At 41.3% G+C, this 11,416-nt stretch overlaps 2 protein-coding genes across 2 annotated transcripts; one reads left to right on the forward strand and one right to left on the reverse strand.

Annotated features, from left to right (window-relative positions):
• Positions 1 to 7,207: 7,207 nt before the first annotated feature.
• LOC146968157 (uncharacterized) lies at positions 7,208 to 8,263 on the forward strand. The gene has a single exon (XM_085762301.1). It carries the CDS (start codon positions 7,208 to 7,210, stop codon positions 8,261 to 8,263), a length of 1,056 nt encoding a protein of 351 aa, XP_085618427.1.
• Positions 8,264 to 8,912: 649 nt separating this feature from the next.
• On the reverse strand, positions 8,913 to 10,577 carry LOC146968158 (uncharacterized). Its single transcript, XM_085761543.1, has 3 exons — positions 9,944 to 10,577; positions 9,649 to 9,753; positions 8,913 to 9,444 (listed from the first exon to the last, which is right to left on the reverse strand). Exons 1-3 carry the CDS (start codon positions 10,332 to 10,334, stop codon positions 9,257 to 9,259), a joined length of 684 nt encoding a protein of 227 aa, XP_085617669.1. The 5' UTR covers positions 10,335 to 10,577; the 3' UTR covers positions 8,913 to 9,256.
• Between the last annotated feature and the right edge of the window lie 839 nt (positions 10,578 to 11,416).

Raw genomic sequence — 11,416 nt, forward strand, 5'->3', positions numbered from 1 at the left:
CGTCCGCTCGACATCAGACTTGAGACGTAACTATCCGGTTAAAAGATGGGTGAATTGCTTACGTTTGTACCTTTTAAACAGAAAACAAGTTTCTTTAAATATACAGTCAACAGCAAGTTGTCTCTATAGTGTAGGAACATGAGGAGCAAAAACATAATGCAGGGTTTTCTGTAACATTATAAGACGGCACACCAGCCCCCGCCCAAGATGAATGAAGAGGCTGTTTAAAAAAAAAAAAAAAGTCTGTTAGTCTCCTTAAAGCGGTCCTTATATGCCGCACAAGACGACCATCATTCAGGAAATGAATCAGCTGCTCCTCATCCATGGCGCTGTCAACTCGACGCGAGCGACAGAAATAGAAACCGGGCGTTGGGCTCCAAACGGCGCGTCGCGCTACGTCGCTCACGGCCAGTTAGGACATTACAATAGAAAACCATTAATTTTGCAGCTGTCGCTCGCTCGCATTGCATCCAGTTAGGACACAGTGTAACTCTCTAAAGTGGACACACAACTAGATTAACCTTTAAGAACCTTAAGAATGTTGTACACACCAATGCTTAGCTTTTTACTATCATGGACAGCTTTACAGTGACAATTGAATTAAATTTACAGACTCAAAGATAACAACAAGATAACAATTCTCTTGTCTTTTAAGTTAAATTTTTATTGCAGGAATTTAGCAACGATAAAGCAGCATCAGAGTATGAAACACAAACATATCATATTAATATTAGGCCTATCAATTTAACCCTGTCTCTGATGACCAATTACCATAAGAGACTATTTCATCAAAACTAACACAAATCTCAAAATAGCAAAAATCATCTAAGACTTTCTCACCCTAACCTTACCATTAGTTACAATAGTAAATCACATCTTTCCCTATCCTCACCATTGGTTACATGTCCGTGTCCAGGCCGTACATTTCCCAATTTGTTACCGTTATTACTATTGTTGGTTTTAATAATCATTACTTTTAAAGTAAGCAAACACTTATTTCATATAACAAACCTCTGCATTCTTAGAATTATTAAATTGATTTTAAGAGTCCAGTTTATGCTGTTATAAGAGGCCAAGTCCTGGGATCTCAGTATTATTGGTTATGTGTATCAGAGTTTGGCACTTAAATGACTAAATTTAAAGTTTCCCTTGTCTCCTCTTGTCTTTGTAATTTGTCACACTTACTTTCTGTTTTCTCCCATGACTTTGCTGAATGTCAAAGAAAAATATTGGCTTGAATTTTTTTTTATAAATTAACTTGTGCATTCATTTGTGTTTTTTTTCTTTTCTTCTTATCTACCTCTTATCTTTGTCTGCCAGCTCCTCACGATCATGCTCTGCTTTCTTCCTCTTCCTCTTTTCTTCCCTCCTTCATACCACTACTTGAACTATCCATCTATAATCAAGATTATCATCATAGCTACCATGCTGTAATGACCTCGACAACAGATGAATGGTAAATCAATAAGCACTGACCTTGCAGCGTAATTGGACTGGGCCTCTCTCACTCATAGAACAATAACTTCATTATAGAGGGAGACAACCAAAGTAATGGAGGTGTTATTTTATGAAATTACATACATAAAAAAGATCCACTTGAGCAAGACACTGCAGTTGCCACGAGTGGAAACCACAGACTATGTCATTTAAAATTATATAGACAATCTCTGTCAACGCTCCTGAAAATACCCTCACCCATACAAACAGGAAGCAGTCTACTATGGTGGTTGGATTCATCAATATCATCAATTAATAATAACAATAATGGGTAACACTTTACTTTAATAGGTATTCATAAGATTGATATAAAACTGTCATAACCATGACATAACAGCTGTCATAAACATCAATGAATACTTATGACAGCTGTCGTTAGGTGTCATTCTGTAAGTTATGTCACTTTTGATGCAAAGTTGACATTGTTTGAGATGTCCTTGTTATAAGAACTTGACATAATTTTTAAAGTTTGGCAATTAGGTCTGCTATGACAGTTTAAATTGTCTTTATGTAAAGTTGTCAGAACAAAAACATCTCAAACAATGTCAACTTTGCATTAAAAGACATAACTTACCGAATGACACTTAACGACAGCTGTCATAAGTATTCATTGATGTTTATGGCAGCTGTTATGTCATGGTTATGACAGTGTTATGTCAATCTTATGAATACCTATTCAAGTAAAGTGTTACCCAATAATGATAGTAAAAAAAATCAGTCATGACACTTTTAATGTACAAAGTGCAGCTCATGATGCTTTACATTAAGTGCTGAAAGGATCCAAAGACTGAACTAACCTTGTCTTATTCGTTTCATGTCTATTTATCTGTCGCGAGAGAGAGAGAGAGAGAGAGAGAGAGAGAGAGAGAGAGAGAGAGAGAGAGAGAGAGAACACAGTGACACTGTTTTCCAGCAATAACATAATTTGAGCATTAGAACACCTGAGCCGAGATAATGAAGTGAACTAATAGAGATAATTGAATTTTGAATCAGCCTCAGTTACGATTTCACCTTCACTACCTTCATTTACCAACTGTCTCACGGCCAGGGCATGAATTTAAGATTTGTCTGTCTATCTCACCTGCTTAATCGTTTTCTCTCCCTCCCTCTGGTATCACTTCCTCCTCCCTTTGTCCTTCTCTTTCTGTCTCTGTCTTGTAATCTCTACCACACCTCCCTCTTGCCTGTAAATTTCCCTCCTTTTTTTCCCCTTTTGTGCTTGGTTCCTTGATGCTTTTAAAACCACAGTTCTGTTCATGCATGTACACAAACTGGTCTTCAAGCACACATACACACACACACACACACACACACACACACACACACACACACACACACATTACACATGGCTTTAAGAGTAAATGATGGGTATTATGGGATTTGGGGGTGTAGCTACTCCATGTCTGACTGGTTGATTGATCTTGCGAATGGGGAGGTGGTGCTGCTCTTTTCGTGTTTGCGTGTGAAATATTGTAAATGTTGGTACTCAGCACTAAACGCTGATGAAGAGTGAGGGTTGTGCGACATACATGGTACACACATTTACATACTGAAGGCTTGATTTGTTTCTGAAGTGGCACTTCAAGGCTAGAAGCTATTCAATGTCACATTTCTTATATTGCACTTAAAAACATGACACCATTACAGTATTACACTGACTTTAAGAAACTGCTATCACAGAGCAAAATGTGTTTCTCATATGTTAACATAATAATGTCTGCTGCAATAGCACTATCATTAAAGCAGATATCAGTGGAATGTTTTTGTTAATATAAGTCCTAAATAGTCCTATTTTCCGTCAGCAATCACTTACATGAAGTATTTCAGCCTAAACACGAGTCTCTCCGTCACTCTGCTCTGCTGTAACCCGAGGAGAAAATTTTCCTTGTGGGATACAAGTGTTATCCAATGAGGGGAGAGAACGGCATGAAGGGCTGTGTGTGCAGCCAAGGGATGCGCGTGAATGTGGTGACGTAGCACGAGGACCAATTGATGCCTGACAAGGGCGGGGGCTGCTAACTCATGGTGCGTTCAAGGAAACTCGTACTTTGTGTTTTTCCTTCCTGTGAAGTCATACCAGTTCGATCTGGTACGAGTTCACGGGTCGGAAGTTACGAGTGGCCGTTATAGGGAACTTTCACAGACAACAGGACGGTAAAAACACGAGCTACGGGTTACCTGGAACGCTACCAAGTCGTAGTTGTGACTTGAAGCTGTAACTTACGGTTTCAAAAGCCTGCCTTGAACACAGCATTAGCCGAAACGGCCCTGCCACTGATATCTGCTTTAAACTATTATACCAGAATGTGGTGAGTTTCTAAGAGCTGGCACTATGCAGTGATAGTACTGAGCTAAAAAAAAACTCAGGCAAATATCGTATTGAACGTATTCCCTGCTTGGTTCCTCTATGGCTAGTGTCTAAAAGCTATAACCTATACAAAGATTAATGTCGCTTAGAAGCTAGCTGCTGTTCCGCTAGATTCTGGAGCTCGGTGCAGTCTGTCATTGAGAGTATCTTCCATTCGTCTTTCTGAAAAAGTGAACCGTGTTCCTTTTTTCCCATTCATATTCTAAGATAAATGAGTGCCTACCAAGGCAACTTGCTATCAAAAGCTAAAACCTCGTTAACCATTAATTTTCTAATGAAAATCACCAGCTCAGCAGCAAATACAGTACATATGTCATTGTAACTTGGTTTCCTCCAAATTCATCCCAGCCAGCCAGCCAGACTCTTGACTCGTCCAAAATTTGCCTCATTCTCCTTAAACCCCTCATGGCCCAGGGCTTACTGTATGGGAGCTACATGCTACGCACAAAATGCCATCCATCTTATATTATTATGTTTCTGACTGCTGTTTGTTATAACCAGTAAATATGATTTTGAAGAAGGTGAAATATTATGAACCAAACCTGAATGGATGAGCTTTTGCAAGCTCTCATTGCTGTGTGAGTGCACGCACACCTTGCTTGGGGTATGTAATGGACCCAAGTGACATCTTGTACATAATGGAGCAGAAATACTTGAGCAGAGGGATAGAACAGAGAGAGAGACACACACACATAAACCAAAAAAAAAAAACGTATTAAAACCATGTGGCTTTCAAAACTGTTGAATCATTGTTTGAACTTGAAAAATGTGTTTCATCATTTATTGAACTCATCACCTGAACTAAAACAAAAAGAGGTAGAGAGATGGAGGGTGGGCATAAGAGGCAGAGGGCAAGACAAGAGTGAAGAGTAAAGATAAAAGGGCATAAAAGTGCAGGATGGCTGAGAGCGAGAAAGGAGGCGAACAGAGGACGATGAGTGGACCAGGATTTGAGAACAGAGATCCAGTAGATTGAGAGAGGCAGTGAGATACATGTGATTGACAAGAAAAGAGAAAAATATATTATTCTGCTATTCGGTCTCTACGAGGAATATACAGTGTAACCTGAGGGAGCTGCTCTGGTTTGCTAATTACTTGACTGACGTTTTCTTCTGGTAGATTCATCAGTCGCTCACATACAGTACACATGAAGACAGCACACAAACAGTAGCCACTCTTCCTACACATTTCCAATGCCGTCCTCTCAAAGTTATCTCCTCTCTGCTCTCACTTTATCGCCGGCCTCAACTGTCACATTATCACAGAAACAGAAGAGAAATTGCATGTGTGTGTGGGTGTGTGTCAGAGTAGAAACAGTACCTTGTCATTAAAAAAGTCCAAGGGGGCTCTTTAACATTTCAGCCCATTTTAGACCCAGATCCAGCAGAGATTTTGGGGCTTTTATCTCACCATTCAGAGTGATATTAACCTAGATCCTGTGTATAACAATAAGATTGGTATTTTGTCCAGAGTTTTTTGAATGATGTAATGTAATTTTTTTCTCTAATCCGACTCATGGATCATTTTTGGATGCTCTGCCTCACTACAGTTCCTCATTTATCAATTATCATTTGCGTGGGAAATACTTGCCATGATTCTCATCAGGAGATGAAGTGCTCAGCTCAGCGGGTTTTCCTGGTTGTGCGCTTGATTAAGTGGTACTTCAAAAAATGTATCACAGAATTAGCTTTTTATACAAATTTTCAGAATTTCTGAACCTATAAGCATTTTAATGGCACTTGCGAGAACCTTAGAATAAGATACAGGAGTGGATGTATTTATTCATCTTGTCATGCTCAGTCTACTCTGCTATCCTTTCTCTCCTTTCTTCTTCCCCGTACTGTAGATCACATTTGAAATATTTTATGGACCACTACACCAAGTTAGTATTGCACTCCTACAGCATTGCTAGACTGACAATGGACAGTTAGAAGAAAAAAGAGAGGTACTTCTCATTTATTCCACTTATCCTTTAAGGCAAAATCTGGCCCTATACGGTATGTTTGGAAAGTGTTCAGACTCCTTCATGTTTTTCATATTTTATTATGTCTGAGCTACATGCAAACATTTTTTTCCCACTTGACTGTACAGATACGTGTCCGTTATGACAAAATGAAAAGATAACTTTAGAAAATGCCTTTGGCTCTGACTGTGGTCAGTGACAAAATCTGATATGGACGAACAGCCTGAAAACAAAGACCACGGGTGGGATGACTTAAGAAAGTACAGTTTTAGCCTTTTGAATACTCAGAAGTGAAGGAGCTTCTTGGTAGAAATGTCCATTTGCACACAAGGATCAACTGAGTCAGATGTCAAGGTAACTGTGACTCAAAGACTGATTAGAATTTGATGGTCAAAGATTAATGTCATGTTGATCTCAGAAAACACCAATACTCAAGACTTAACACAAAAATACAGACAAAATTTCACACAAATGGTGAACACTTTATGACTCTAGAGAAACAGTGATGTAACCTGAACCTAGTCTGGTGGTAGCTCTACTTAAAGACCCCCTCCCATGAAAATCATGTTTTTCGTGCTTTTCACATGTTCCTGTGGCATTTTTCTTATGTTAGAGGACATAGCAGCAGAAAAGGAAGTGCAAAATTGCATTTCTGAGTTTTTCTGCCTTCAAATTGCTGTGAACCAATGTTTCAGGGAGACTGGGGTTGACGTGTCACAACTCCAGGGGAGGGCACTAGTGCTACAAGCTCCCGCCCCGCTTTGCATCTGGCTCAGAGGTGAAAGGCTTGGCAGCTCGGTGTAGCTGTCAAGGTATAACAGATATAGCTCACCTGGTAGAGCAGCTTGCACCGTGAGCAAGGACTATGTTCCAGTCTGGGACCAAATCCCAGTTAGGGCTTTCACACTGCAGGGCTCCGGCACGGTTCTGGTTCTAGCACTGGTTTGGTTCGAACCTTGGTGCTGTCTGGCGAACCAGCCCGCTTTCACACCAGTTTTTGTTCTATAAGTGGAACCAAAGTGGGAGGACGTCATTCCGCGTCACACAGGCGGAAGTAAACACAGCAACGGCCAGAGCGGCCCTAGCAACGGCAAGATGGCTGGTCGTGTTGACTTTTTACGAGCGTTTGTGTTACTACTGCAGCTGTTTGCTCGCATACAACACAAAACCATGCAGCAACTGATAATGACAAGACGTAGAAGACGGTCACGGAGAAGGCGAATGGTATGTAAAAACAATATATGTTATAACGGTCGTAACGGTAACAGACGCAGCTAACGTAGCCTGGCTAACTGTGATCCAGCACCGTACTTAACAGAACACGGGAAGAATACATAATTCTAATGGATCTTTTAACTCTACAGGCAATCATAAACGCCATGACAAGACAGAGGGTGTGGGCATATCCCCGTTCACAGGAATGGTGGGATAGTGTTGTTCCTGGCTTCAACAACGAAGCGTTCATCAGGAACTTCAGGGTGTCACGGGAGTCTTTTAATTACATCTGCCGTCTTCTGAGCCCCGTCCTGGAAAGGAAGACGACCAACTACCGCCTTTCCATTCCCGTCAACAAACGGATTGCCATCGCCCTGTGGAGACTGGCCACCAACAGCGAGTACAGGAGTGTGAGTCACCTTTTTGGCGTTGGTCTGTCAACAGTGTGCCATTGTGTGCAGGATTTCTGCCATGCTGCTATCAAGGTGCTGCTACCTGTCCACATCAAGACCCCTGATGCCAGAAAGCTGATGGAGATGGCTACATTCTTTGACAACAGGTGGGGGGCACCCCAGTGTGTTGGAGCAATAGATGGCAGCCACATCCCCATTATAGCCCCAGAAATGTTTCCACGTGACTACCACAATAGAAAAGGATGGCACTCCATCATCTTGCAAGGCATTGTTGACGGCAAGGGTCTGTTCTGGGACGTTTGTGTAGGCTTCCCTGGCAGTGTACATGATGCACGTGTCCTACGACAGTCCCATTTCTGGGAAATTGCTAATAATGGTCAGTTCTTCCAACAACACACTGTCAGCATTGCTGGACGTGATGTAGGTAACTACATTATTGGAGACCCTGCCTACCCACTGAAAACATGGCTGATGAAGCCCTTTTCTGACACGGGCCGACTGACCCAGGAGCAGCACCATTACAACGCCAGGCTCAGCAGTGCCAGAGCAATTGTGGAGACCACCTTTGGGAAACTGAAAGGCAGATGGAGGTGTCTCCTGAAGAGGAATGACTGCCATGTCGACCTCACCAAGAAGATGGTCCTAGCATGTTGTGTTTTGCACAACATTTGTGAAGAGCATGGCGACCGTTACCTGGAAGGCCCTCCAGTGATGGAGAATGTGCAGCCACCTGTTCGCATGGTACAGGAACATCACCAGGAAGGAGCTGATGTGAGAGCTGCACTGCTCGAATATTTCAACTCATAACTGATGGATGGATTATGCTGTACAGTGTTTCATTGGTTTGTGTTCAGACAATGAAATCAAGAATGATGTTACCTGCTTGACAGTTTTAACTGTGACTCCAGTTTTCCTCAGAAGCATCATCCAACGTGCTGCTGATGTGTCAAATGACACTTCAGAGGAAGACAGGAGTCACAGTTGAAAATGCCTAGCAGATAACTTCATTCTTGATTTCATTGCCTGAACACAAGTGAAAAATATACAGTATGTGAAATGAAAATATGATAATGATTAATCTGTACATTATTTCTTTTCTATTGTATTTCTTGAATATCCTTACCTGACCTGAACATGAGGCCACATTTTGATGTCAAAAAAGGAAATGACACAAGTTGACATGAGTGACTTACTTTGAGAGACTATTAATTTGTTAACATTAATCAGTTCTCACCAGGTTTATTTATTAGTTATGATGCAGTTGTCTGCACATACTGTAGTCGTTGCTGCAATATTTTTTGTACTCACTTATCATGAATATGTCAACAGCTGACTGGATCCAACAGAGACCATAATCTCACAACATTGGTGTAGATGTTGGTGTACTGCTTTTTATGTTGAGAGAGAGAGATGTGGCATTAATGTTAATAAATTATTTTATTAACAGAAGGTCCTTTTTCATACATTGCCTTTGTTTCAACAACAAAATGTAAGTAAACACAAACAGCAAAGTTCTGCTTTAAAAAGTAAAAGTGTCATGTCTTTCTTACAATAATAAATACAATAATTCAAATAATATAGTGTGACAGATGGTGCAGCTGCCTGTCAGGTAAAATATTCATTTTAAACATAAATATATAAACATATATTGACACCATCTTTGCATCATATAAAGTCACACACAAATGTAAACTGTACACTTTCTAGTAAGGCAATGTGAACTTTAAACTTTCAAGTTTAAAATGTAAACAAAAACATCGCTACAAACTGAACAGTGAAAGTAAAGTGCAAATGTCAGTTTCACTCTTGTTCCTGGTTTGGGTTGCTGACACCCTCTATGGCAGAGACCATCCTTTCCACCAACCCCAACAGAGAAGTGGTGCTCTGCTGCATCTGCTGCATCATCCTCTCCTCCCTCGCCTCCGCCCTCTCATCTGACTCCTTCAGGTAACCAAGGATGTCCTGGTTGACCTCTCTCTTCCTTTTTCCTGGGTAACAGAAAATGCGTATTAAGCAATGCAGAAATCATTTTCCGTGATGGCGCCTGAGGTCAGGACGACAAGACGGATTGAATATGCACCTGAACTATATGTTACTTCATATATAACCAGGGGTGTTTTACATTAAAATCCATGACAATCTTTATAAATAATCATTATTATTATCACTGAATTCTAGCCCCAAATACCTACTTCCTTTTTTCTTTGTTTGACTCTGGTCAGGGATTTCCTCAGAAGCAGCACTGGTGTCATGTCTGCTGGTGGAGGGCTCACTGTTGGTGGTGGTGTCAGATAATTCTGAAGGTGATATTAAATCAGATGAGTCATTAGCCTTTTTGACACACTGCATGTTGTTATATTATTTCGACAATATCCTCTATTGCCAAGTCTTCATCTGTGCAATACTGCAATAATCTCCACGACAATTAGTATAACTGCAATGATTCTTATTCATATTCATATTCATATTCATGTGTGGTCAACCTACCGCTATCGTGTGAGCCTTTGGACGACGTGGACTCCGCAATTGTTGTGCTGGCTGTGGCGGAATTAAGTGCCCCTGTCACCTCGTTGGCTGGTCTGTGACCCATGACGCCGTCCAGCAGCTCATAATGATCACTTGTGTCGCCACGTCCAGCTCCACTTTTGTTCATGTCTTTCCTCGTGTCCCTGTAATCCTTCTTTAGTTTTTTTAGTTTATTTATGATTTGGTCAGGCGTACGGGTGAACCCAGCCACGGCCATCTCGTCTGACAGTTCCTTATAAAGTTTTCCCTTCCTTGTGGAGCTCTCAAGTTTTTCCTGGAATTCAGGAGAAGCCCAGATCGCCACCAAACACTTGGTTTCCGTCTTTGACCACGGGGAATTTTTCTTTTCCATGATCACCACCGCTGTCTTTCCTCCTCGTGCTTGTTTGTTTGTTTTCCTTGTGTTTCTCTCCTGCTCTCGCTCGACACGCCCACTTATGATGTCACGGTTCGCTAGGACGAACCAACTATTTTTGGTTCCACTGCGAACCGACTTTTCAGGCACCGAACCAGTTCTTTTTTCAGTCTGAACGCGCCGGCCGGTTCAAAATCACGTTCGGGAACCAGAACCGTGCCGGAGCCCTGCCAGCGTGAAAGCCCAGTGTGGAGTTTTACGCTAAACACTCTGAATCGGTAATTGTACAATGTCCAACTGTCAGGGAGCGGTGTCGGGGGGTGGCACCCTCCTGAGGTGCATTCCTAATGAGCTGCTGGTTTTAAAATAACCAAAAAGGGTCGCGGAAGGGGGACTTTAAAGGATTAATGATTGATAGAATAACTGAAATATCACATTGACCGCATTGCTCATCAGGTTGATTATCTTTGAGATATTTCTACAACTTGATAGGAGTCCACCTGTGGTTAATTCAGTTGATTGGACATGCGTTGGCATTGCACATGCCTGTATAGTCTCACATCTGTCAAAGCATATTGAACCATGAGTGGGAAGTAAGTATGTCGAGGCATGGATCCAGGCAAGGTGACAAAAAAAAAAGGTTCCCATGAGGGGAAGTTTGGAACAACCAGAACTTCCAACCAGTCAAGATGAATAACTGGGGGAGATTTGCCTTGGTTAGAGAGGTGATTGTCAACCTTGTTGTCACTGGGAGAGCAAGACGGATGGATACATTTCCAGAAACCTACTCACAGTGCAACCCACAGCTAGCCTCAGGGGCAGGCTACAGAGGTCTGTTAGAATCACAACTCAAAACTTAAAAAAAAAATTCAGATTTAGCTTATTGCCTTATCCAGAATAATTGTGTTGTCTAAGCCTCAGAGAATGCTACATCAGTGAATGATATTTGGCCTTTTTTAATATATACATATATATATATATTTTAATATTCACCAAAAAACTTAGCCTAAATCCAAATGTGCTGTTACTGTATTGATTTTCATGTTATTGTGAGCAGTGATGCTCTGCTGCCTACAGAT

The sequence above is a fragment of the Trachurus japonicus genome, chromosome 19 (genome assembly GCF_045865225.1).
Source record: "Trachurus japonicus isolate A0001 chromosome 19, Traja_1.0".
Taxonomy (NCBI): domain Eukaryota; kingdom Metazoa; phylum Chordata; class Actinopteri; order Carangiformes; family Carangidae; genus Trachurus; species Trachurus japonicus.